General features: G+C 39.4%; 2 protein-coding genes across 2 annotated transcripts; one reads left to right on the top strand and one right to left on the bottom strand.

The window, feature by feature from the left end:
* Window positions 1-1,351: 1,351 nt before the first annotated feature.
* Window positions 1,352-4,126, bottom strand: zgc:161969 (uncharacterized protein LOC569044 homolog). Its single transcript, XM_044101160.1, has 2 exons — window positions 3,731-4,126; window positions 1,352-3,471 (listed from the first exon to the last, which is right to left on the bottom strand). Exons 1-2 carry the CDS (start codon window positions 3,920-3,922, stop codon window positions 1,759-1,761), a joined length of 1,905 nt encoding a protein of 634 aa, XP_043957095.1. The 5' UTR covers window positions 3,923-4,126; the 3' UTR covers window positions 1,352-1,758.
* Window positions 4,127-6,597: 2,471 nt separating this feature from the next.
* On the top strand, window positions 6,598-25,473 carry LOC122822466 (voltage-dependent calcium channel gamma-4 subunit-like). Its single transcript, XM_044101159.1, has 4 exons — window positions 6,598-7,153; window positions 19,676-19,759; window positions 22,780-22,920; window positions 23,229-25,473. Exons 1-4 carry the CDS (start codon window positions 6,943-6,945, stop codon window positions 23,753-23,755), a joined length of 963 nt encoding a protein of 320 aa, XP_043957094.1. The 5' UTR covers window positions 6,598-6,942; the 3' UTR covers window positions 23,756-25,473.
* Window positions 25,474-25,588: the final 115 nt, after the last annotated feature.

Below are 25,588 nucleotides of genomic sequence, written 5' to 3'. Positions count from 1 at the left end.
GACAAACTACTGATTCCAAATGGGGTTTAGATCAGGTCTGGTTGCTGGCCAATCAAACACATACCATGATCATTAAACCAGATACTGTATTTTTTGGCAGTGTGGGGAGGCGCTATCTGCTGGAAAATAAAATCATTATCTACCTATGGTATGTGGATTTCCAAATTAAATGTCAAATGCTTAATATACTAATTTGGACCACAGAGCCACGTTCCAATCCTTTTTCTTCTTAAGACCCGGTTCTTCTGTTCGGTCTCAGGTTTAGGAGTAGCCTGGCAATTACATTTTGTTTGCCAAAATGGCAGCTAAAACAAATTTTCATGTTGAAACAGCACAAAGGTACAGATTGAGAGGCCTCTAGCTTAAAAAAAAAAACATTTTTTAACTTATCACTAGCTTGTACTGTGACAGATTGGGATTTTCTGCATAACTTTTGTTATTTATTCAGTTTACTTATCATCTGATGTGTGCAGTAAAATCCTGCCTCACCGGTAGAATTGGAGTTTCTCAGCAGTCCATGTTTATGTCTGTATAATCTTCTGTGGCCGCTACATGTTAAGGGACTTCTTTTGAATTTGCATACCTTAAAATTCATACATGCAATAACACTGAAAGAAACAACCTAAAACTATGATTTCTCAGTCTCTCTGTGGAATGGTTTTGGATTCTCCCCAGAGTTTTGTTTTTGACAGTTTCGGTCCGTGCAGGGCCTGCGCAGAAATGTGTTTGTATTCTCTGACAGGCTCCTGTTGGTCTCCAGGCAGCTGTCTGACAAGACGAAAGCTCTTAGCTGACATCTGGGCACATGGCATGGAATACACTTGAGATGCTGCAGCACTACCGTTTTGCTATCTGTGAATATCTTGCTTATAAATACAGGCATCTATGAACACCAATCAGTGTATGCTGATGAAGCCAAAGCTGCATACAAATACAGAAACTTTCACCATGGATATGAATGTCATGTTAAACTGGAGATTTATTTTTTCCAACACAATTTTAACTTTGACTTTGATTTAGACATGGAAAGTCAAAGGCTTACAAATACTCTACCCAATGTCTCTCATTACGTCGCCTCTTGACTGCAGTCTTTGGTCATCTACAAGTGTTCAGGGCAAGTCTGGCTGAATATTTGATCAGTATTGGCAGAATTAGCAGAGTTCATTTAAAATGACTATTTTCTTGGTGGAAATGCACAAACTCTTAATTCAGCCTTGTGCATGTATGTATCTATGTATATAAAGAGAAAGAGAGCGAGAGAGAAATTGAAACTGTAAGTTAGCAAGCTTCATTGCTAATTGCCTTTTTGTTTGTTCAAATGGGACAAAAAAAGCAGAGACACATTCAAACGTGTTGTTTTGTTTGCCTATTTATATACCATATAAAACATACAGACCATGATGCATTTGTACTGAACAGCTGTAGAAAAAAATAGCCCAACCAAAAGACAAAATCCTTTCAGTTTAGCTTTTTGGGCTTTTCTAAAATCAGAAAAACAGCATAATAGGAAGATGCTTTTTGTCAGCTCACTCTTTCTGAATGTCAGTGGTAATGATTGTCAATCAGATACTTTCTTTTGATTAGGCCATTGTGGAGGAGCAGAAGTATGCTTTACTAATAAAAAAACAGGGAGAGGAGGAAAATGCAAAAAACACCTCAAGGCTAAAGCGCCTGAAATGAGACATTTTGTTATTTTCAGTCATGATTTACCACATTATGGTTTGATTCCACACAAGCTGAAAGGTTGGGACAAAAAAGTCATTCTGTTAACAAAGGACACACGCTGCTGTTGTATCTTAAAAGCTGAATGCGTTCGAAGTAGTCGTCTGTTAGAAAGTTTCTCTGCGAGGTCATGAGGTTGCCCTTCTGGGTGAAGAGGCGCTGGACGGGGGCCGTCGAAGGCAGGGTGGTGTTGTATTTGAGAAAAAGCTGCTTCACTCTGGGGAAATCCTGCAGACACTCGAGGCTCTTCCCCGTTCCCTCGACGTACTTGCGGATCTCCTCCGTCACTCCTCGCTGCTGGTTCTGAGTGGAGGTCTTCGCCGACCCGTAGCTGAAGAAGTCGTCCTCGGATTTTATCGTGGACAGGTTGCGGCTGGTGTTGGCCTCGGGCACGTCGCAGGGCTCCATCTGGGAAGCCTCGGTGGCCAGCAGGGAGCACATCTCCTCCCTCTCGGAGGCCGCCATCCACCACAGGCGGAACTGAGGGGTCGTCGCCGTGGCAATCTTTGCCTCGTTGTTGGAGAAAAACTCCTGGAATCGGCCATCGATCGCCACGGCAATGCTGTTGATGACGTCGCCAAAGTATTTGGCTGCGTCCTTCTGCTCGTTCAGCTTGTTCTTCAAGCTCAAGATGGTTGGGATGACGAGACCAAGGTAGCACTTCTGCTCCGCTTGGAAGAGTTCGAGCGCAAATGCGAGAGGGTGGAACACAGTCACATATTCTTTGAGGAAGGCCATTTCCTCCGGCTGCAGGCGGGTGACCTCCAGACGGGCACAGAGCTCCGTCAGCTCCCGCTCACTGAGGGAGATGATCTTCTGCACGGCACAGTACTCCACGTTCCAGCGGATAACAGCTGGGACGACCAGCGGCATCTTCCTGATCTCCTCTGCCACTTCCATTCCGACCTGGAGATGGTGGCACTTGTTCCATATGGAGAACACCTTGGTCATGGAGCTGTAATGAAGCTGACACATGGGCCCCTCTGAAATGGCCTGCCAAAAGTCCTCAATGATGATTTGCTCCAGGGCGTGAGACGCGCATCGTTGCACTGGAGGCAGGAACAAGAGCATGTCCTGCTCTCGCTCACCCTCCAGTATGGTTCTCACATTCTCGAAGAACCCAAAGTCGTCATCCCTTTCCTGACTGTCCACCAGAAACTCTCTGAAGACGCTGGCAAAAGGGCTGGCGTTGTCGGTGACTGTGGTCTGGACCTTACTTTCAATATTGTACGCCACATGAGTGTCGTGTATCCGCCCAGCGATGGAGTCGTATGTGATTGTGTCCTGCAACCGCGGGAACCCCAGAGCGGCAGACTTTCTCTCCAGTGACTCCGGATCGATCCAGTGGCATGTAATGCCAAAGAAGCTCCTGTCGTTGGCCGTCCAGATGTCTGCTGTGGTGCACACGTACTGGATGCTGCTGAGCTTGACCAGCAGCTCCTCCCGCATTCTGGTGAGGCCTTGGTCCACTTTGGAGAACAGGGTCACCCTGTCCATGACCTTTAGCCCCTCTGTCAAACCTGTGATCAGCCTCTGGAAACCAGGCTGCTCTAGCACATAGAAAGACTGACAATCCTCCACAATGAAGCTGAAGATGAGATCATCAATCTTGGACTGGGTCAGGCATTTAGAGATGATCTCTGCTTTGAGTTTTTTCAGCTGGCAGTGTCTGCTTTCCTCGCCGTTGTACTCCTCCTTCTTCCTCCCTCTCTTTGCATCAGGCCTGGCTTCACAGCCCAAGTGTGTTCTCTGGAAAAAACAAAGACATGTTTCAGGGTGGATGTAGTATAACTTCGTGCGACTTTATAAACTTGTGCAATACAAAAAACGACAAAAAACTATCGAACAAGTGGCTGCCTTATTTTCTTGGGAAAGTCTGCAGCGCCATGATGGGACCATGTGTAACGTTATTCATTAAGAGAGCTGTTCATTCATTTACTCGGTTTTTAAACCTGAATACAAACTGAGCTGGAGATCTTCACATTCACGGTGCGTTTATCTGACTTACGTCTAAATGCTTCTTTAGGTTTGACGTGGAGGTTTTCGACGTGGACAGCAGATTGACCCTCGGCAGGCACAGATTACATTGGACGATGATATTTTTCCCCTGATCAGCCTTGTACGTGAAATGGTGGCGATAACGCCAAGTGTTAATGGCCGATTTAGTCTCCCCGGAGATATCATGCTGCTCCACATCCATTTCAGACGCAATGTCTGCCGCTAAAGACGAGCTAAAACACAAAAAAAGTATCGTAATCCGATTTAGTAATCTTGATTACACGTAAAGTAACGCTGGCTGTGAAGAAATCCTCATGAAAAAAGGGGCAGGCCTTTGTTCCCATGTTGCTCAGCAAGTGGTTAAGGAGAGGACGCCTACGTCATCTTCCTGTTTGCGAGTGCAACAACACAATGCTGAAGTGGGTTAAGCGCGCATGCGCCTCAAAGAAACGGACCCATAGTTATTACGTCATAGTCAATATCTGTTATTTTGAGGTGCACCTTTTTTCCCCTTATTTGTTGGAGCTACCTAGTGCCTCCATTAGGCGGTAGAAGGTAAAATATTACAGTGTTTAAATAGACAAATACATAATCTATAATAGATAGATATTTGAAGCAAGTTTGGTAATTGGATAATTTTTTTTTTCATTTGTTTTAAATTTTATTCTAAAAACACATGTCACATCTGTAACCTCATATTGTGCAGAATTTGAAACTAAATCCTATATGTCTTTTTGAAAAAAGATGCCTCAGTTAGTCTAACTTTAGTCTAAATGCTTCTGCAATGCAGTGTTTTTCTGCTTAAGATTTTGGGGAGCTTTTGTATTTTTGATTGTGAAAATCAAAAATACAATCCAATGTCTGAAAATCAGAATATTAAGATCAATAAAAAAAAATTGATTTTAAAGAGAAATATATTCTGAATAATCTGCTCATTTCTAGGCACTCAGTGGTTGGTCCTTCTTTTACTTGAACTGTTTTATCAATATGGTGAGATGTAGAATATCTGCCTGTGTAACTGCTGAGATGTAACAACGTTGCTTTGATTGCTGCCTTTAGTTCATCTGCATTGCTGCGTCTGGTGTCTTATATCTTCCTCTTAATAATACCCCATAGACTCAGTCTCAGGTCAGGCCACTTTGCTGGCCAACCAAGCGGAGTAACAGCATTATCACTGAAGCAGCTCTCAGATATCTAGGTAGATTTTTACTTTAGATACTTTAGATAGAGGACCAACACCAGAACATGACATGAAACACCAAATCATTACTGACTGTAAAAACGTCACCCTGGACATAAAGCAGTGTGAATTCTGTGCTTCTTCACTCTTCATCTGAACCCTGTGACACCAATTTCCAAATAAAATACCATCGGAAGGGTATGGTCCTTGCTATTGTGGAGCAACAAGGAAACCCTGTAGATAATCTGTTAGATGCCACAAACTTAAATCACATCTGAAATAAGAAATTTGGCTTATTAAGCATGCAGTTCAGTTTCTTCTCTCCTTCTACCAGGTAAGACAATTGTGATGTTGTCCCAGAAACAGAACATGATTCGTCTGTGAGTCAGTCCACTCCTTGGGAAGATCCTTCAAACTATTAAATAGATTTTACTTGACATGTGTTAAGTCAGCAGTCTTTCTCATGACTTTGTTGCACTGAGAGACCAGAGGCTCAGGAAATCTTAGCAGGTGTTTTAAGCTAAGTAGCTGATATTAATTTCCAATACTCAACTCTCTGGCAATATTCTAATTGTCAAAAACACTGAATTCTTTGTCTTTGTTATCTCTAAATTGTGATAATCTACATTATAAGATATAAAGGCTTGAAATATTTGTGACCTGAACAATAACTCTATTTATAATGTGTGCCACAAACCATGTAGATACAATAAACCTGTGAAAACAAAATCTGAATCCAGTCAATGCACAAAATATTGTCAACGCTACCAACCAGTCTGAACCCACAACATAGTGAAACTTGGTGGAGGCAGCATCATGCTGTGGATGTTTTCTTCAGCATGGACAGGTAACCAGTCAGCATTGATAGTGTTGTGGAGTAACAAGGAAACCCTGTAGATAATCTGTTAGACGCTGCAAAACACCCCATTAGAACAATAACTGAGTGGTTCAGATTAAAGTGTTTGCGTGTGTAGGAATGGCCCAGTCCAAGTCCAGATGTAAGTCAACCAAATCACAATGTCAAGACCGGAAAATTGACATATAAAGAAACCATCCATCGAATCTAACTCAGGTAGAGACAATAGGGAGAGAAGAATGGGAAACAATATCAGACGTGAATTTTCTCTAGATTAAAAAAAATATGGAAGCCGTCTGGGATGATTTCCCTCCCACTATACAATAGATTGGAGACTTTTGATTCTAATTTGACAAAATCTCGAGAGGTTTGATGTGTATGGATACTTATGGAGTATTTGTTGCCTCTCTACATTTCAACTTTTGCTTTCCGAATGAACCCGGTGAACCCTGATGATTCCTGTTCAGTACAGGAACACCGGCTGAGCATCTAATTGGTTTGAACAGTCTGTTCGGTTGTTGGGCTGTTGCGCACCACAGGGATTGTTGTGTCACAGGATGCTATTCTCTCCTCCCCTGTGACAGCGGTAACTCCGAGTTTGGTAATATTCATGACATGTGAAATCATTGTGGAGCGTGGAGACGTCTCACATCATTGGCTTTGTTTGGATATTTACATTTCCTCAGATTCTCCAATATTTTTAATTGGGCACAGGCTGTGACAGCAAATTTAAATGCAGACACGAGTTCCCATTTTACTCATTTAAACGCACGTCTCCTTCATTGGTTAGATTTGATGAGGGTGGGGTCTCACTAAAGAGTCTTTTGACGTCGCGCTCGTTCAGATGGGTTTTAACAGAGACTCAATCTGTGCTGGAGCAGAAAAAAGTGCTCCAAGACCACGATTCAGGAGAAGAAAACAGTCTAATCAGGTGCTGATGAGGTTGGAAGTATTTTGATGTTGCTGTCAGTCTCTCCTCTGTGATTCAAATGGGTCTTCACTAGTGGACACCACCAGTGTCCTTTCTGCAAGCTGAACGTCAGCTGAGCCTTACGAACAGTGACTTCATCAGTCTGTGGTCTCTTTCACTTTTCAACACAAGTATGACCAGAAGACCCTCGCCCTGACGCGCCCTGGTGCGTGCATGCTGCTGGACCAGGGTGTGTGCGGACTAGCATGAAGCGTCATGGGTTGGTGCGACCGCGGGGTTCAAACGCTCCTGGCCACGGCGGGGGCTTTCGCCGCCTTCAGCCTGATGACCATCGCTATTGGCACGGACTACTGGCTGTATTCGCGGGCATACATCTGTAATAGCACCAACGCCACCACAGACGAGATCAAAACTAAGAAAGGCGATCTCACCCACTCAGGACTGTGGAGAATCTGTTGTATTGAAGGTAAGCTCCCCTCAAACTTTAATATGTCTGCACTTTTTCTCCAGTGAACAGGATTTTTTCTGTCATATATGAAATAGTTTTCGTTTTGGTTTGCTTTTTTTCTTCCAGGCGCGCACAAAGGACGCGCTCCTTTTACGCACGTCAAATGCCTCTTAATAGGGATAACTCCACAGCTGAACAACCTCATAATTGTGAAAAAAACTTTTAAGGGATTTATACAATATGTCAGAGATGCACAGGGGGAAGAATGGGTATTTTAAGCTGAACAAGACGGAGTAAACCTGTGCGCCAACTGTTACACCGCATAAATCCCACACATAAATCCTTGCGAAAGAATGCCATGCCAAGCCGGCGCGTCTGAGCCCATTCACTCTCGCTGCCAGGAAATGTGCGCGCTATTAGTCTACTTTCATTCATGTCTTTATTGTATTCAATGCTGCGTTGCTTGGCAACATCTATGAAATCGCTATGGAAACATCCCCGGTGACTTAAAAATAGATGACTGAGTTCACGTCATGTCCGAGCAAAAGGGGCAAAAACTAATATGTTTATAGAAAAAAAAATGAGATGGAACATCCGATAAACACTTAATTCTCTTAGGTTTTCACTTCCTTTTTCTGGGGGAAAATAACGGATTGGTGTTCCGGAGGTGCGCTGGCAGTGACGTCTTTCTCCAGAGGCAGACAGACGCTCATTGACCAATTTTCCTTCCGACCACCCCTTGACTTCTTGCCTCAGCTATCAATGAGAGAATCGCTGTGACTGGATGGATTTGTTCACGACATGGATACCTGTCATGAGGCAGGAATTTGTAGAAATTGTATTAAAGGCAGGAAAAAAGTGTGATTTTCATTTTCTCGGTTTTCGATTCTTATGCCTATTCCCTTAAAATGAAGATATATAAACTCCATATAATTTGTTCTAAATGTTACTTTTTGAAGTAAGTTGTTAGTTTAAATATTGCTTTTTCAAGGCAGCTAAATTTCAGTAGCTACAAAATACTGCTTACTCATAAACGCAAGTTAGATCAATGAAATACAGGAGGTGGAGTCAGTCCTGAACACAACATATGCAAAAGGCAAAGAAACATTTGGCAGTAACAATTAAAGATATCCATTCTTTATAGAATACTTATTATTGTAAATTTTACTTTCCTTTCTTTTGCATTTTGCTGACATAAGCAGCATAGGTGAATGTGGTTGCATTGGAGTGTCAGGTATGGGATGATGTACAAGTAGAGAGAAAACGAGATTGACCGCTCTTGCATAGTTTATTGAACTAATGGCACGACATATTGGAATCCTTTCAGAAAAGAGTCAGGACGATCAGGATGAATATAAAGAGATGAAGGAAGGACAGAGAGAAAGAAAAGAAATAAGGGAAAGAGACAAATCAACAATACATTTCATAATCTAATAATAATAATAATGACGATGATGATGATGATGATGATGATTATGATAATGATGATGATGATGATGATGATATGATATATATGTTATAACAAACAAGATCGGAATAACTAGATGTGTTTACTGTACAAACAGCCCCACAAGTTGAAATTATGTGTCTATATGTGTTTGCATGTAAGCTTGCACATAAATTTAGGTAGAAGTTGTCTGTAATTAACTTGTGGGTAGGGTCAATTGGTGTTGGGAATGGAAGCATCATGTAAAACCAAGGAACATGGTCATGGATACAAACAAAACCCACAGCAATGAGGAGTGGGTCTTGATCCAATAGGCAGCGCAGAAATGGGTCAAGACTAACCAGATCTCCAAAGGTTAATGTTACTCTCCCTACTCACCTAGAACTTCCACACAATGCAATCACCTAACCAAATACAGATCTTTGTTTCTAATAAGGCCATAGCATCACAACCAGGGCAACCATCTGGTGACACCCATATGTAGCCCCTAGATTTCCACAGAGTATTATATGAAATTCACTCACCATCAGTGAACAAGACCTAGGAGGTCTCAAACCACTTAGCTTGACAGAATCAAGTTAAGTGACACTTGGAGCAATCTCCCTGCCGCTCCAGTCCAAGAGAGTTAAAGGGATTCCCCAACAACACAGAGACATCATCAAATGAAGGGCCAGAGGAGCAGGGCAGGGCCATAGAATATGGAATATGCGATCGGTCAAAGTAATCCGATATGTTTTGTGTTTGCTACAAGCAGTGTATTTTTATTTAGTACCTCATACTTTTGTACTGCCAGTGGAAAGTCTTTTAGTGTTGGAACAGTGACTTTTTTCCCTTCGTTATTTCCAAATTTCACTTTTCCCTGTTTCATCCCAGCCAACACACAAAGAGAGAGACACAGAGTCATTGTCAAGCAGTGAAACTCTGCTGGGCTTGTCTTGTGGCAAAGGTGGACGGATGCGACGAACATCCTGGTGTGACGTGATGAGATAGTTTGGCTTCTGTGTCTTTTGCCAAAAACTACGAGCTGCTGCGAAGTGGCTTGGTTGTCATGGAGACTCATAAGTGTAGAGGAAAAGACAAGCGATGAAGACTCCCCCACCACCGCTGCGACCACCACCACACACAACCCTGCAGTCATAATGACAAACACAGTTATTAAGGGTTTCACAGCTACCAGGTGAAACATTGGGCTGTTTTACAGAACACTTTAAGACATCAACATGTCTCTCGGTGACAACACATTGTTAGAAGACACGCAGCAGCTGTTCAGCACCACTCAGCCTTTATTCCTTTCCAATAAACAAATAGCTGCGCTTACAGGGCACCATACTCACATACCTCCCCTCTTTTTCAAATGAAATCAGATAAACAGGGTCTCTTCAGTATGAGGCCAGCACTCCAGTCATATGCAGTTCACAGATTTAATACTGTGAGGCGAGCACCCGGAAGCTTCACCCAGTGTAAAAATATGAATGAACCAATTTGACTATCTAATTAGCTGCATCATATTTAAAGCAAACGCCTCAGCTGGCGGTGGACTGCTGCAAGCCATGAAGCAGCTGTTTTTCTCGTGGGGCTTTTGTTTGATATGTGCGTCTTTGAGAGAAGGCGCTCGATTATATTTGATTGTTTTGGGAGCAGAAGGAGGTTGAAGGTCACTTTGCTCTTTCACCATGTTCCACGTATCTGTAATTTAAGTGTAGCCATCAAAAACCAATGTGGGGCAGGAGTGTCTAATTAGCCAGCAGGTGTTAACTTCCACCTTGGTCTCTTTGTCCTCACGTCCTCTGATGTGCTTGTTCTTTCTTCATCTCCACAAAGGTTCAACTTCTCCATTCTAATAATCATTTCCTGCTTCGCCACTTTTTTGTGTTTCCAGTTTTCTGAAGCTGCTTTTTTAATGCGAGTGTCTGAAGCACCCTGAGCTAGAAGAGAAACTGAAAATGCTTTTCAAAAATTGTCTTTCAAATAAAGGTTAGGCAAACTTTTAATTATTAGGCCTTTCAAAATGCAAAGTAACGCCCAAGTTTGATTGGATGTTAGACAGTGCAACTTGAGACTTTGGTAGTTTGCGTTAATATTTAACATCAAAACCAAAGTTAAGTAAATACAGCTTATTGTTTTCTGGCTTAGAGATTAAGTTAAAATGTTGTCACTGTGAAGAGGGTAAATATTTTAAAATATATACCACAATCAATGGTTTAAGAGAGGAAATGACAAGACTTTGTAAGTTTCAGTTATTTATTTATTCAGATAACAATTCTTTCTTTTTCTGTCCTTCATAGAGCTGCTTTTTTAATGCCGGTTGCTCAGTCCGCACTACATCCACATACTGTGATCAAATTAAAGTGAAAATTAGAGTTACAGTGATGTAAAATCCTGAAAACAAAGCTTTGCATTTGATACGTTGCATGTAAGCATGTATAAAAATATCAGTTATGTTTTTCAACCTGCTTTTAAACAGAGATTTAGACGTCACAGTTTTTTTTTTTTTTTTTCAATGATGTCACACGTGTCTCTTCATTTAACTCCAATGCTGTGAATTAACTGAGGAGAAGCTTATAAAGCTATGATTTCACTAGGTGGGCTATTAAGCTGTAGCTGGATTGGTAAATCTTTTCCATAAACCAAATTGACACTTCTATAACCAACCTCTATATTGCTTTCTATTTGAAACCAAAAAAACTGTCTTTTCAGAAATTTTGCTGTAAATGTACAATATAAATGTTTAACTAAAATTGCAAAGTTGCTTGTGATTTTGTCATTTTGACCTTAGGAAATGTTGTGTTAATTTGTGAACCTAAGAGAAACTAGATTGTTTCTTTTGTTACTGGTTAAGATAGTTGGGGCAGATCTTTCACCCTGTTTTCCTCCTTGTGAGACACAAACAAAAAGCTGAGGATGACCTTATGTGTCCCTAAATCAGAATAGTTTTACTATTTTTTTCATGCTTTGAAGGAGGAAAACTGAGTCAAAGCAGCCAATTTTTCTTCTATGTAATTTATTTTCCCATGTACTAACTAAATTAAATTTGGGTTTTTTATTGCCTTAAACCCATTGAAAATATATGACACAGATACAAATATCAGCACAGCAAAGTTAAGATTTTTAAGTTTTAAGATTATTTGAAACCCAGAGCAATCTTTGCTAAACATTTAATGAGGATAAATGTAGATTTTCCACAAAAACCCTAAAAAGCAAGAATTAAATAAAATAAAGGCAGCTGGAAATGACTAATCAGACAACATAGAGCATCTAATTAAATACAAAAATCCTGACATGCGTACAAATATTTACACAGTTCCTAGTAATTTTCTCATAAACATAGATAACATTGAGAATCAATTGCTTGCGTGCATTTTTAACTGACTGTGCATAACAGGACTCACAACAGCTTACATGTGGCGTAAAATCTCAGTTTTCTCCCAACAACTTGGATACACATGCACAGTCAAACTCAAGCTGTGTTTGAAGAAATTGCAGCCTGGTGACAATTTAATTAACCAACTGTCAGTCATATCAACACTGAATCACTGATGTCTTTGCCAAAATTGCTTTTCTCTCATCCTCACTTGGACTGAATGACAGAGAACAAGAGAAAAAATATTGGAGCAGTTTGTCTGCTGCCCCGGTTTTCCCGGCTTCCACAACAATTATTTCATGTGTTGGTGAATCATTGAAAGTTGTGGGAACATGCCTGTTTTGGACATTAAGCCTTTTAGCTTTGCAAAGACTTAATCATTTAACTTATTGTAAAGCTTTGAGTGCTCTCATCTCTGTTGGAGGTCCAGTGGAAATAGGGATTAAAGTAGAACCACAGCTGAAACTCTGCTTGTCTTTGTTATGAAGCTGTGTAGAAGTAATACATGTTCATCAGCGACTAGTAATAATACCCAATATAAATGTCAATTTTGATTGGGTTGGTCATTAATCTATCTGCAAAGCCACTGAAGTGTTGAAATTATGAAGTCAAACCATAGAGCCTAATGTCATTACAGGATTCCAAGAAACCCGAGTGAACCAGACTTGAGCATTATTTAGAGGAGTCAATTTATTCTTGACAATTTTGGAGAAGGAACTGCACAGATCCACAGCAGGTCAGGACAGGACATCTATTTATCAGTTACTGTTGAAAGAAAGCAAGGAGGAGAGGAGTCCTACATACAATCTACCATAATCCTAAAGGATATGTGAAAATCCCAGACCAGGTCTCACATGTGTATGCAAATATTTTATCAGTGTGGTTTTGCAATGCTTCAAAATAATCGATTATTTCTGTAGCAATGGTATCTAGCCGAAAACGATTTGAGGCAATATGTTTATTGCAAGCTATATTTTATAAACAATTTTTCTTTATCATTTCACTTGAAAATTACAGTGATTGACAAAGAAAATGTCATATTAAAAAAAAGCAAACATTTGCCTTCTTAAGTGGGAAACTTTTTTAGAAAGCTATGACAGAGTTCAGATTTTCACAGGAGCATAGATGTCCTTCTGGACTGTGTGTGGGATTAATTACAAACTATTAGCTCAAAACTTCTATTAGGCCCACTGCAATTATTTGCGAGGATATCTATCCTGTGGATCTCTTGTTATTAACAAGATACTTTATTTGTAGGAGAAACTATATTTGGAATTTTGTTTGTGTCTAGCAAGTCACCATTTCTATGTTGTGGAGCTGTCAATTTAAAATGAAGTAGAAAATTAAATAAAATAAAATAAAATCAGAACAAGACATTTAGTTTTTAACCATCTTTCATTCATTCTTGGATCAAATTCTGTCGATAAGTTCTCTGCAATTAAATATAATTAAATAAGTCCATGGTTAATTTACAAATCTTACAACCTGAGAGTCTAATTACTGGTGCAAAAAAGGATGTGGTTGCATTATCACAACATGGGAAAATATTGAAAGGGTGTGAATTCTTCTGCAGTGCACTTCATATATAGAACAGGTTGTTTTTAAAGCATAACCTAAAATGAGAACAATCTGAATTCTCCTTTTATTTTTCTAACTTTAAATCATGACAGAATGATTAAAACTCTAATTACACATGAGATCCAGGCAGTTGATTAGAGAGAGCCAGAAAATGTCTTTGTAGTATCACCTTTCAAAAGCTTTTCAGCCCATGAAGAAATGCCTCTTAACCATAAGAGTATGCACACATTTTCTCATGTGCTTTTGGATGTTTACTAGAGTCAAGACAGTAAAGCAACAAAGATAACATCAGTTATGCTAAATATTATCAACACTGTTGTCTGCAAAGAAACAATCTTTAAACAAGATTTAAAGTTGCAATGAACGTCTTGATATAAAACAATAGATTTCCTAAACAAATTCTCAAACCATGTTGACATGTATGTGTTGCACGCCAACCATCATTCCTCAACCTGATGCATCAATCAAATTAACCTCTCCCTCAAAGACAGAGACAATACCACTGGAGACATTCAGTTGCCGTCCTTTTCCCCAAGATCCATTGTCCTGTGTGCCTTACATAAATATGTTCTTACATACGAGACCCTTTTCTTACGTGCAACTAACATCACTTAATGAAATAGCCATGAAGATCTTAAACCTTGAAATAAATCACAGTTGTAACATGTAAAACTGGAGCTCAGGAAATGCCTCAGTGTGATGCTTAGCTCTGTGCTAATACTATGCTAGCTAGCTTCTTCACTGCCAGAACATAGAAGATATGATGGAGAAAAAACTTATTTTCTTTGTCCTCGTGTGTGTACATATTTAGTTCTCCTTGTGTATAAAAAGTTTGGTAACTTCTTGTTGAGTTGACCTCTTTGTGGAATTGGTCTGATTACTCTTTGTTTTCCAAGTCCACTCAAAGCTGATGTGTTGTGGAAACTGGGGGATTGTTTTTCAGACCTGTCTCTCTAACATATTGAAACAGAGATAAGTTAGTGAATATTTCTTGAAGACTCGCAATGTATTATTGGAAGGCAGATGTTGGCTGGAACCTTTAAAGCATACTGCTATCCTGGTGATATCTGTCTGCCTTAAGAACTTCAAATACATGCATTTTTTAAGAGGAGGAAGGTAGTGAGCACAACTCCACTGTAACAAAAGAGGAAAGAGCAAACGGGTGCCTGGTTCTTAAGAACTACAAAAAATAGGAATAACCAGCACCCCAAAAATATTCAAAGGACAAAAACAAGACATGTTTCAGCTACATGCTCTCTTGAGCTTGTTACAGATCTCTGACCAACTCTAAAGGACATAATGAGGCATTTGTGTTGAACTATTTTCTTTGACTTTTGTGATTTTATGTAATTATATGTGCTTAAATTTCATAGAATGTTGTATAATATTGTTGTCTGCTTGTCACTGATTATTAAGCTCGTTTATCACAGATGTCTCTTTTTTTGGGACTGATTGTGTGTTCAGTTTACTTTGCCCTGACCTTTTAATATTTTGGAGTGCTGCTCATCTGGTTATTTTATAGTAACAGGTAGTACTGAATGGACCAAAGCATTTATAGTGTGTGAGAGTGTGTCACTGTATTCACACCACGATGCACAGATGTACCCCAGGTCCAAACTGTAGGTTGTGATCCCAGAAATGTTCAAGCAGGTCATTAGAAACAAAGGAATGTAAAGAGGTAGGTTTGACCACCTGCATCTGTCAGTATGGTTATAGCAATTTTTCCTTAAGCATGTGTTTGCAAAGTATGGGGCTCTTAAACTCCAGTCAGAGCCAGAGAACCCATTATTTCTTTTGATATGTTAAGTGTGGATAATTAATTTCCAGTTTGTTACTCTTGCACTTCTCCTCTTCCCAATGCAGACTTTTTGCTCTTTAGCTTATAAATATTTCCTCTGCCGCCCTCTGACCTGATGGCGCAATAGTTTTTATTATGATTGCATTCTCCCTGATTCTCACTCTCGCTCTCTTGCTAATTTGCTTTGCTTGAATGCTTACAGAAACCCTATTTACTGTGGATTCCAATACATATCCATATTTTTCATTATTTTGTTTTCTGTCTTTTTGCTATTTCATCTCATCTCATTTTATTTTTTTAAAGAACATGATGAATAATTTCTAAAACTTTTCCCCATCTACTCTGGAGATTTATCATACACAGTTCACAAAAAATGTCAGAAGCACCATTTGATTCAGTTTCTGTATTCAGTTTTCTTTGCATGGAGTTTGTTGACATTCCACATGTAGACTTGACAATATATGCTCACTTTATGTTACACAGCTTGTGATTTTATCAGACCATATATAACTTACAAGATTTTGGGAGTTCCTTGATATGTTTTTTGTAAGAAAAATAATTCTGTCTCTGAGTCCCACTCAATACTCAGAACATAGGAAGGCTATTGTTATCAGAACAAGAACCAAACCAGTTCTTATTGGAAAGATGCTTTAGTGCTGCTGAAGGTTGTACCTGATCAGTTTGAGTTTCATCTTTTCATCAATAAATTCAACTCATTTTTATTGTCCACTTCCTGTTGCCTCATATTTTTTCCAAATATTGCTACAGAATATTCCAAACATTCCTGAAGGAACTTTAACAGTGGCATGGTGTGAATACAGCACATAATGCTTTGCTTTTTTTTTAACCCTTCTTTTGATTGACACCTTTGATCAACGAGATCATTTTGATCATTTGTCACATATTTGAAAACCGTGACTTCAGTTGAATGATACAAATGTGAAAAGTCAAGCACAGTTGAAATGTATTTAAGTTTAATTAGCTTCTCTATAACTTATGGCAGGTGTATGCAAAAGAAGTTTGAAACTGATTCAGAAGGTGCAAAATATTATAAAAACATATTTAAAACTTTGCAATGAGGTTATTATTTTTGACTTTTTGTTTCTATTTTTATTTTTTGTTTATTAATTGTTTGCTTTGACCCTACAGGATGAATGTCACATTATGTGTGGAGAAACTTTGGAATGATGTATTGAATCCCCCCCCCCCCCCCCCCTTTTTTGCATAACAAAATCCTGACATTTTATCATGGATGTTTACACTTTTAAGAGTCACTGTGTTCTTTCTTACCAACACATAAGAATGTAAAGACAAAATAAACTTACACTTTAAAGAGATAATGTGTATCAAAGATGCACAGGTTGTCTCTGGTCCTGTGTGTGTGGTCCTGACACTGACACACCATGACCAGTATTAATGTGCTGCTATTTATAAAATTAAATCCATAAATAGCAACAATATACTAATAGAATACACTGAATAACAACTGAATTAAAAATGTACACAGAATAAAATGGAACATTTTTATTTTGAACAGGTGAGTTTGAATGTAGTTGTGATCAGAAGGAGATTCAGATGTCCAGTTGGAGTGAAATCCAAAGTCAGGGAATTTAGCAGCTGAAAGCTCTGCTCCCCCTGGGGTCAAAGCAGGCAGAGAGCACAATGAGGTGGATGAAGGATGATGCCCTGAGGCAGCATGAGGAAGTAGTATGATAGAAATAATGATGGGTGAGTCTATGGATGACCTTGTATGTTTGCAGGAAGACTTTGAATTCCACTCTGAATTTATCTGGAAGCCAGTGGAATGGCTGCAGAACCGGGGTGATGTGTTAAAGTCTAATGATATTAGTGGTGATGCATGTGACTAAAATCTAGATGATGTACAAGATCATGGAGGGATTTATGAGGGGGACCAAAGAAGAGAGAATTACTGTAGTCAGTAGGAGAGGTGGTGAGGTCACAGACAAAGACAGAAGGCTGTACAGGAGTTGAGGGAGGGACATTCAAAATTAAGGCTATGAAGATGAAAATATGCAGACCGGATAATATTATTAATATAAGAATAAAATGATGATATGCTTTCAAGGAGGTCATCCACATTTTGGAAGAAGTCAGATCTGGCCCACATCAGATTTCTTTGGGTCAGATTTGAAACACTTCTGAATGTGGTCCTGACACTGACATATCATACATCTCAACATCCGCAAGTTCTGAATGAAGTCAGTCTCTGCAACATCCCTGTTCCACCAGTAAAAAAAAATAGTGGTACACCATTAAAAGCAATGTGAACGATCATACAAGAAATTCAGACTTCAGATAAAATCAGAATTGAACAACAAGATCTGCCAGGTGCAATGCTACTCCACATGCTATTGGCTGGTGCAAGTAATGCAGCCAAACCAGGAGACCAGGAGTACAGGTCATTTACCTTGGTGCTGATTGGCTGAACCCATAAGAGTGGGTGGAGTCAGCTGTTGGAACTGGTCAGAAAAAAAAAGTGTGGTAAACATAGTAAGAGGCTTAATAGTAACATTTTGTCTTCTCTGCTGTTAACAGTTTGTAAAATCACTTTTAAGTTTTATTCTGCTGAGAGGACAAAGCAATACATAAGGACTATTTCTGCTTTGGTGTTTGCACAGCAATTATCAGAACAAGAGAGGTGTTTGTGTTTTTGTAAGCTCACCATATGAGCAAGATGTTTTTTTTGACTAAAGTCTCACATTGTGGTTTAAAATTAGTACAGAGCCCTTTTTTCCACCAGTGACTAGACACAGAAACTTGTGCTACATTTCCGCCGACTGATTTGACACTAATTAATTTGATGTCCCTTATTAGGCAGCAGACCTAGTTAATGAAAGCCCTTAAAAGCTGTGCCACAGACAATCACAGTTCTGCAGCTTACCTTCAGACACCTGTAAAATTGAGTTGACAGATATCTGTTGAAAGTGCAGTAAATGAAGGCTGGCATTTATGTGGTAGGACAGCTTTCATCTGCGGTCTGAGGTAAAGTACAAAAGATGAAAAGGGGATTGTTCTTTGATTTGGGAAAGTCTTTGTTAGATACAAAGATTAAGCTAAGAAAAGCTTTCTGGACGCTCAGCTGATTCACTATTGAATAAACCTTCATCTTGAATGGCAACGGTGTCGTAATATATTTAAGTGCAGGGGAACATGAGTGTAAAAGAAAAGGTTTTTATACAGGTAGATTTAATAGGCTTTAATTACATCACAGAGTCGAAAAACAACAATTGTTTGCACTAATACATAAATAATGTGTAAAATAGCCTGACATGTTCTTGAGAATCCTCTTGATGACATCAGCTAATTTATAGTTATAATGGTTTTGATTTTTAAAACTGTGTGATTTAAAATGTATCAGTCCTTGTCACCTTGTGGTAAAATAAGTGCAGCCCATATGTTTGTGACACCTTGAAATGAAATGTGTGCAGTGACTAAAAGTTTTACCCTAGCTCTAACACATGTGCAATGATAAACTATCCAAGAAAGGGTTTCAAAACAAAACAGACACACAAGATACGAAGACAGGAGATTCAATGGTTTAAAAAAGCAGCATGTATACAGATGATTTGCAAATATGGAAGAGCATCCTATGTTAGCATTAGTAAGCGTGTAACACCCCTCCTTTTCACACATACGATTTGGCGCATTCACTATGGCCTACAGCCTACGGCATATCAGCGGTGGATTATCTTCAAACCTTAATTCCTCTTTGTTTTACAAACACAGCACAGATGTGCAACAAAGGCACATCCAGAGTGGCTTCAAAGTGTTGCGGTAAAAGGGTCACTGATCACGTTCAGTTGCCAGGCTTGCACAGAAGAATCAATGGAGTGATTCTTCTGTTGTGTTGTTTGTTAAAGTAGCACATTCCAGTGTACATACTTGTTTTTCCGCACACATACACACCTCTACACACGCACACACAGACGCCAGTTTGGATCTCTTTCTGCTTTGGTACTTAGGGGCTTCATCTGTATCAACATATAATGCAGAAAGAGATGCACAAGAAAATGTAAGATACACAAGCATATACATTTTTTTTTTGTGCGTGCGCGGGGGGGCGGGCATATGTGTGTGTGCGTGTCCTTATGCAAGACAAAAACTTGCACAACGAAAATTTTACAGTAGTTTTACAATCTGACTCTAGTGGATACAAGTTATCCAGATACTAGTTGATGCCCACATACAATAAATTCAGAATCCAGTGGTGACCACATTTTTTGGCTGCCCTTCTGAAGAATCAAAATAAGCATTTAAATAGATAGTCATTTTCAGCAGTACCAGAATATATCAATCAGTTTTATATGGACTCATTCTGATTCTTTTGTGCTACAGGCATCAATCAAGGCAGCTGCTACTGGATCAACCACCTTACTGATGACGACGACTACGACACGGACCGCTCTGAATATCTCCTGCGTAAGTGTTGCCCACTCAGCCTATCAGACATTATTGACTCTGTCCATCCTTTAAAAGGCAAATATTATATTAGCATTTGATTTTAGAGATGGACAACAAGTGGATAATAATTCATATAGAATAATGTGGCATGTTTTTTAAGAGGCATTTTGATCTCAATGAAATGAAGCTAAAGAAAATCAAAGGCAGTTTGGAAATATTAAACCATGTGAGGCAGTAACAGTGGTTGAAATAATTCTTAAATTAAAATGAATTGCAGCAATTATCCTTATTCTACAATTGTTACTTCTGAAAAAGAAAAAAAAACAACTTTTCCTTTGAGGTGTAGTCTCTGTGAATCAGCTGTCGTCATTTTACCTCTGAAAAACACATGTAATGTGTGTATAGGAGAAATAGCATTCAAATTTTACATTTACATTCATGTGCTTCTATAGAGATTTTGTCAACAGGTGATTAGATTATAATATTTTGGATTTACCTAAAGGTTGCAGATAATAGGCATTTTTGTGTTTACTTTCTTCCATTGCTCACCTCAATTTTCACAGAAAACTTTGAACCCACTGGCCATCAACACTGAAACTGGTGGTGGGCTATTTGAAACCTGTTCCTTTGGTTCGAACAATAACAGTCCACTGGCCTATAAATCCAATTTAAAGTTCATGCGTCTCCAACCCTCTACTGAGCAGGAGACTATAAAATGAAACAAGCAATAAAAAAATCCCTTTACCTTCAGATGTTGACAGGAGCAACCTTTATTTCTACACCTGAATGGCAGCCATCCATCCACAGGAATCGCCCCACATCACCTCCCTGTGGGTTGGAGGCGATGAGGTGGGGAGATGACAGAACTCCTAAGGTGGATGTAATATAGCGATACTCCTGTGATAAAACTGTGGACATGTTTAGTAGAGGAGACTAAGCCTTCCACAGAGGTCATCTGAAAAATAAAAAATCAATAAACAATGATAATAATAACACAATATTTTTTGTAGCTATCATCTTGATTGATTTCATGACACATCATGTTTCCTCTACATTATCCCACAGTAACATGCAATTGTGGTAACCACTTAATGTACTTGCTAATAGATGGGTGGCATTTCCTATTGCTCCTGTTGTTACTTGGAGATTTAGCTCTGATTTCAACCCTATAAATCCTAAATGTAGCAGTGACGATCCAGCCAAATTTATGTCCAGATGAACTCTTGCTGTGGAAAACAAAACAAAACAGTGCCATCCCTTACTTGTGGGTTTGCAAGCAGCGTTACATAATCCATTCTCTAATCCATGGGAAGAATATTGGCAGAGAAAAGACTGCAGTGCTCTGGCTGTTACCTGCAGGTCAGCTCTAAGCCATTGAGGGGTCTGCTGCCCAGCCTCGGTCTCTGAGGCCAGGCATCCTCACTCGGTCAGGTCTTTCAGCTGGCTGCCTAATCAGCAGCTGTGAAAACAAGTCCTCCAAAATAACATGTTGTCTTTTACATATAATTAGTGGTTATCATTATCTCCAGTGAAATCCCCTCCAAAAAAAAAAAAAAAAACAAACAAACTCCAGTGCAGCACATGGAACCAAAAATAAGAGTAAATTTTCTGTGGCAAGACAGGCTGCTGAATTATTATTCAATTATTTCATCTTTTTGTTCCTAAGAAGTAAAATAATTGGTAAATATAGAAGGGAACATTAAACAGACTCTGTTTTTGGTTGTGTTTCAATCAGCACCAGCAAGTCTTGCTTACACTCTATAATACAATTTATATTCAACCGTTAAGTCTAACATCAAGATCTCTTTTCATCTCGTTCTTTGTCAAAGCTCAAAGACAGACTTCTTTGTACAACTTCTTTAGTAAATGAATTAGTTATACTTTAAAAGACGGTCCTTCACCAAACAAATCCTTTAAATAAAAAGTGGGCTCAGAGTGGGGAAAAGTGTTGAATCTCATCACTTTCGATATCGATTTTTCACAAAAAGACAAACAAACAAACAAAAAAAAACTTGTTATTTAAACAAAATTTCACATTGATGTCACAGTGTTTTGTCAGGAACATTTAGGTTTGAATATTGTGTTATGATGTTTGTCCATTAGTCAAACTAAATGAAAGAAGGGCTCAATAAAAGGCTACACAGCTGAATAAAGCCCATCCAACCTGGCATGTGAAAAATGGTGATTCATTTTCTGTTGGTGGTAATTGTCATTGAGTACTCTTATTGCAACCCACAGCTGATTAGCCAAGCTTTGTCACAACAAGGATTCAGAGAATAAATGATAATGGGAGTTCTCTGGAAGTGGGAGTGAGACAGTGTAGGATTGAATTGATGAGATTTTTAAAGTTACAGAAAGATTTTTCATTTTCTTTACCTTCCAAAACTGTTCTGATGCATATAATACTGTATTTAGAAAAAGAGGAAATACTCAAGAATTCACAGTCATTTAAACTTTTCACATTTCATCCCTGGGAAAATTATCTTTCTATATTTTATATGAACAAAAATGTCTGTAGGTCTTTTTCTGTATGTCTTCACTAGATTTATACACGCATAGATTTTGCCTTTTCTACTTTGCGAAACTGCTTGAGATCTTTCAGACTGGATAGAAAGAGCTTGTGAACTGTTAGTTTAGAGTCTTGCCACAAATGGTTTTCTTCTTGCCTCTCGTGCTTAAAGGCCTCATATATGGACACTGCAGCAAACATTTGTGCTGGCAGATTGTCCCTCCCGTCTTCTGGATCTCTGCAGCTCCTCCACACTAACCATTGGTGTCTTGGCTGCTTTTCTGACCAATACTGTCTTTTCCTGACCTCCTGGAATATGCGAGGTGCTTTATCTTGGTAGATTTGCAGTTGTGCTATATTCTTTCAATTTTTGATTAAATCAGACACACAAGAACTGTATGGACTGGATTTCTGATGCTAATATATTGCAAGACACTCTAATGTAGTTATAAACCAAAATGCTACCTATTGATTTAATTGAATTCTGATTCATTCTGGAGCAATTTCCACATCTTCTGCCTCTCTGCAGGTGTTGTTCGGGCCTTCAGTGTGTTCCCCATCCTCAGCACCACCCTGTTGATGCTTGGCGGGTTGTGTGTCGGTGTGGGGCGAGCGTACAACAAGACAAATAATGTACTCCTCAGTGCAGGCATTCTTTTTGTAGCCGCAGGTAAGCTGAATGACACACACACATGCACACTGCCAGCCTCACTCTCAAAGAGCTTCAATCATGTGGGCTGTGGGCTGGAATACTAAAGTTTCTTCCATTAATAGTGATGTGGCACTTAGAGACTCATGCGGTACTTAAAGATGGCCACACATTTCATTCATGGGCAATGATCATAAATCTCATTTAGAGTACCAGAAGTGATGAAAATCCTGCATTTACTGGTTGATAAATAAGTTTTGCCTTTGGTGGTAGAAAAGTTGTGATTTTTTTCATGGCAAGAAGTAGTTATTCTTCTTTCCTTTTACCAGGCCTAAGCAATATCATCGGTATCATTGTCTACATCTCAAGCAACACTGGGGATCCAGGTGACAAGCGAGACGATGACAAGACGTACACCTACTCCTATGGCTGGTCCTTCTACTTCGACGCCCTCTCCTTTATTGTGGCGGAAACTGTCGCCGTCCTTGTCATCAACATCTACATCGAGAAGAACAAGGAGATCCGCTGGAAGGCGCGGCGCGAATTTATCCGCTCGCTGTCCTCCTCTTCGCCATACTCTAGAATACCCAGCTTCCGCTACCGTCGGAGGACGTCTCGCGCCAGTTCGCACTCTACGGAGGCCTCTAGGGAGAACTCGCCTGTAGGTGGCATGAAGGGGGCAACGTCTTCCAGCGGGCCCTTGGATGAGCTGTCCATGTATGCCCTTGCAAGGGACAGTGTAACTGAGAACACATACAGCCCTGAGCACGAGGGAAGTGCCGAATTCCTGCAGGTTCATAACTGTTTCCCAAATGATTTAAAGGATGGAGTAAATCGCAGAACCACGCCTGTGTGAGTGCGAGGATTGTAAGGTCAAGGTTGACCTGAATGTTGGTGTAAAATCAGCAGTCTGATGTACTGGATCAGCTCACCCTGTGAAAAAGAGCCTCTCAATATTCTGATAGGACCAAAAGTAGACAGGAGGACAGTGAGAAGGAGAGCAGATGAGCCAATTAACAAAACGGGGAGAAAATCACTTGCTGTTAGAGTTCACTGAAGCAGTACAGAGTTACCAAGGTCTGTGCTTTAAACAATTCAGTTTTTATTTTTGAACTGTTCAAATATGAGCAGTCTGCTAACACATTCAATGTTTACAAAATTATTCCCACACTTTTTAGCTAAACTTGAGAATGAAGCCTTGAGGCTTGTAATTCAGACGTATTCTACATATTATTCAAATAACATGGTGCTAAACGAAACATATTCTTCAGTGTCCCATTTGTATGTGGCGTTATCTCTAGTTTCTCGTTGTATTCCATGTTAGGCTCTAAATACAACCTTGAAAGAGAGTCAGTGTCTTTACAAAATTATACCCTTACTAAACTGTGATGTACTGAATGTTTAGTATATAGGCTAATTTTATCTCTGTATTGTTTGTTCTTTAATCCCTGACCCCTCTAAAGCTGGACAGAAAACTGAGCAAAAAGTTTACGCGTATGCAAGTGGTCGCACTTGCATACGAGCCTACCTTCTCAAATGGAGGTATCTGTCTCAAAACAAAAGACAAAAAAGCTCTAGAGAAGCCTGAGCTTAACAAACACACACAACGAAAGTCTGGACTTCTTTTGGCTCCAAACTGAGTCTTGGCATCAAGTTTTTAAGAGACAATAATTAGAACCAAGCAGAGATTTCTTGTCTGTCTGTCAAAGTTTGAACGTCTGGCAGGCTTGCCACTCCACTGCCAAACACGGATCCTGCACAGAAGCCAATGGAGCCGTGTGGAACTGTATCTCCCAAGGATTTATCCCCATCTGCAAGATCTGTGCTGTGCTGCAGGTTCCTGACTACTCTGTGTGTTAGTTCTCTCAGGAAATACAGCAAAGTTGTGGCAGGTTGAATCCTTTGAGGTCTGCAAGAAGCTGGACCAGTGACAAAGAAAAACCTTGAGAAAAACAAGTGAAGAAAAGTAAAAATGCCATGAAATTCTTTAGTAAATACTGTGAGTGTTGTCTGAGCCCACCGGGCTCAGTTGACCAGAGAAAAGTGTTAGAGGAGACAATACTTCAGACTATGAAGAGCACATGTAAAAAAGAAAAAAGCCATCAGTGTAGGTCTTTCACTTTTATATATCAGTCTGAAAAAGTCAATGTTTGTAATGTAAAGTTGTAAATAAAAGTGTAATAAAAAAAACATGCCAACGTGAAAAGAGAATTCAAAGCATTATTCAATGAAAAATTGTCTCAATAATCAAACTTTGACCAGTGGGGCAATGATCATGTAATTCAACTTACCTTTTTATATTCAGCTAAGACTAGTATTTCTGTTATGAGTCGGTGATTCTATTAAGTATTTTGTTTTGTAAGGTGAAGTACAGTGAGTATATTTAGGAAAAGAAACTATATTTCTATTCCATGTATGAGCGGCAGCTGTATTTTACTGTATGTGCTTACACTAATTTATGACTGATTATATAATATAGCACCTTCTCTATTGTCATTATTAAGCATTCAAAATTTGGATCATTAGGAGGGAAGGTAAAGAACTGGTTAAACTGCAAAGTTATAAAAAAGTGAAGAATCTGAGGCTCCCATCTTTTATTGAGGGGTTCTGTTTTACACTATGTACAGTAACAAACTAATCTCTTATGTAAAGGTAATTCAGTGCCTTTTTATGATCTGCTGTATTTCCC

Source organism: Gambusia affinis, linkage group LG19 (genome assembly GCF_019740435.1).
Source record: "Gambusia affinis linkage group LG19, SWU_Gaff_1.0, whole genome shotgun sequence".
Lineage (NCBI taxonomy): Eukaryota > Metazoa > Chordata > Actinopteri > Cyprinodontiformes > Poeciliidae > Gambusia > Gambusia affinis.
Note: the sequence above shows the minus strand (reverse complement) of the source record. Positions and strands in the feature narration are given on the sequence as shown.

Coding starts and splice junctions, on each gene's coding strand:
- zgc:161969 (XM_044101160.1), bottom strand. CDS start 3,922: ATGGATGTGGAGCAGCATGATATCTCCGGGGAGACTAAATCGGCCATT. Junction 3,472..3,730: donor ACCTAAAGAAGCATTTAGAC/GTAAGTCAGATA, acceptor TGTTTTTTCCAG/AGAACACACTTGGGCTGTGA.
- LOC122822466 (XM_044101159.1), top strand. CDS start 6,943: ATGGGTTGGTGCGACCGCGGGGTTCAAACGCTCCTGGCCACGGCGGGG. Junction 7,154..19,675: donor GAGAATCTGTTGTATTGAAG/GTAAGCTCCCCT, acceptor TTTGTGCTACAG/GCATCAATCAAGGCAGCTGC. Junction 22,921..23,228: donor CATTCTTTTTGTAGCCGCAG/GTAAGCTGAATG, acceptor TCCTTTTACCAG/GCCTAAGCAATATCATCGGT.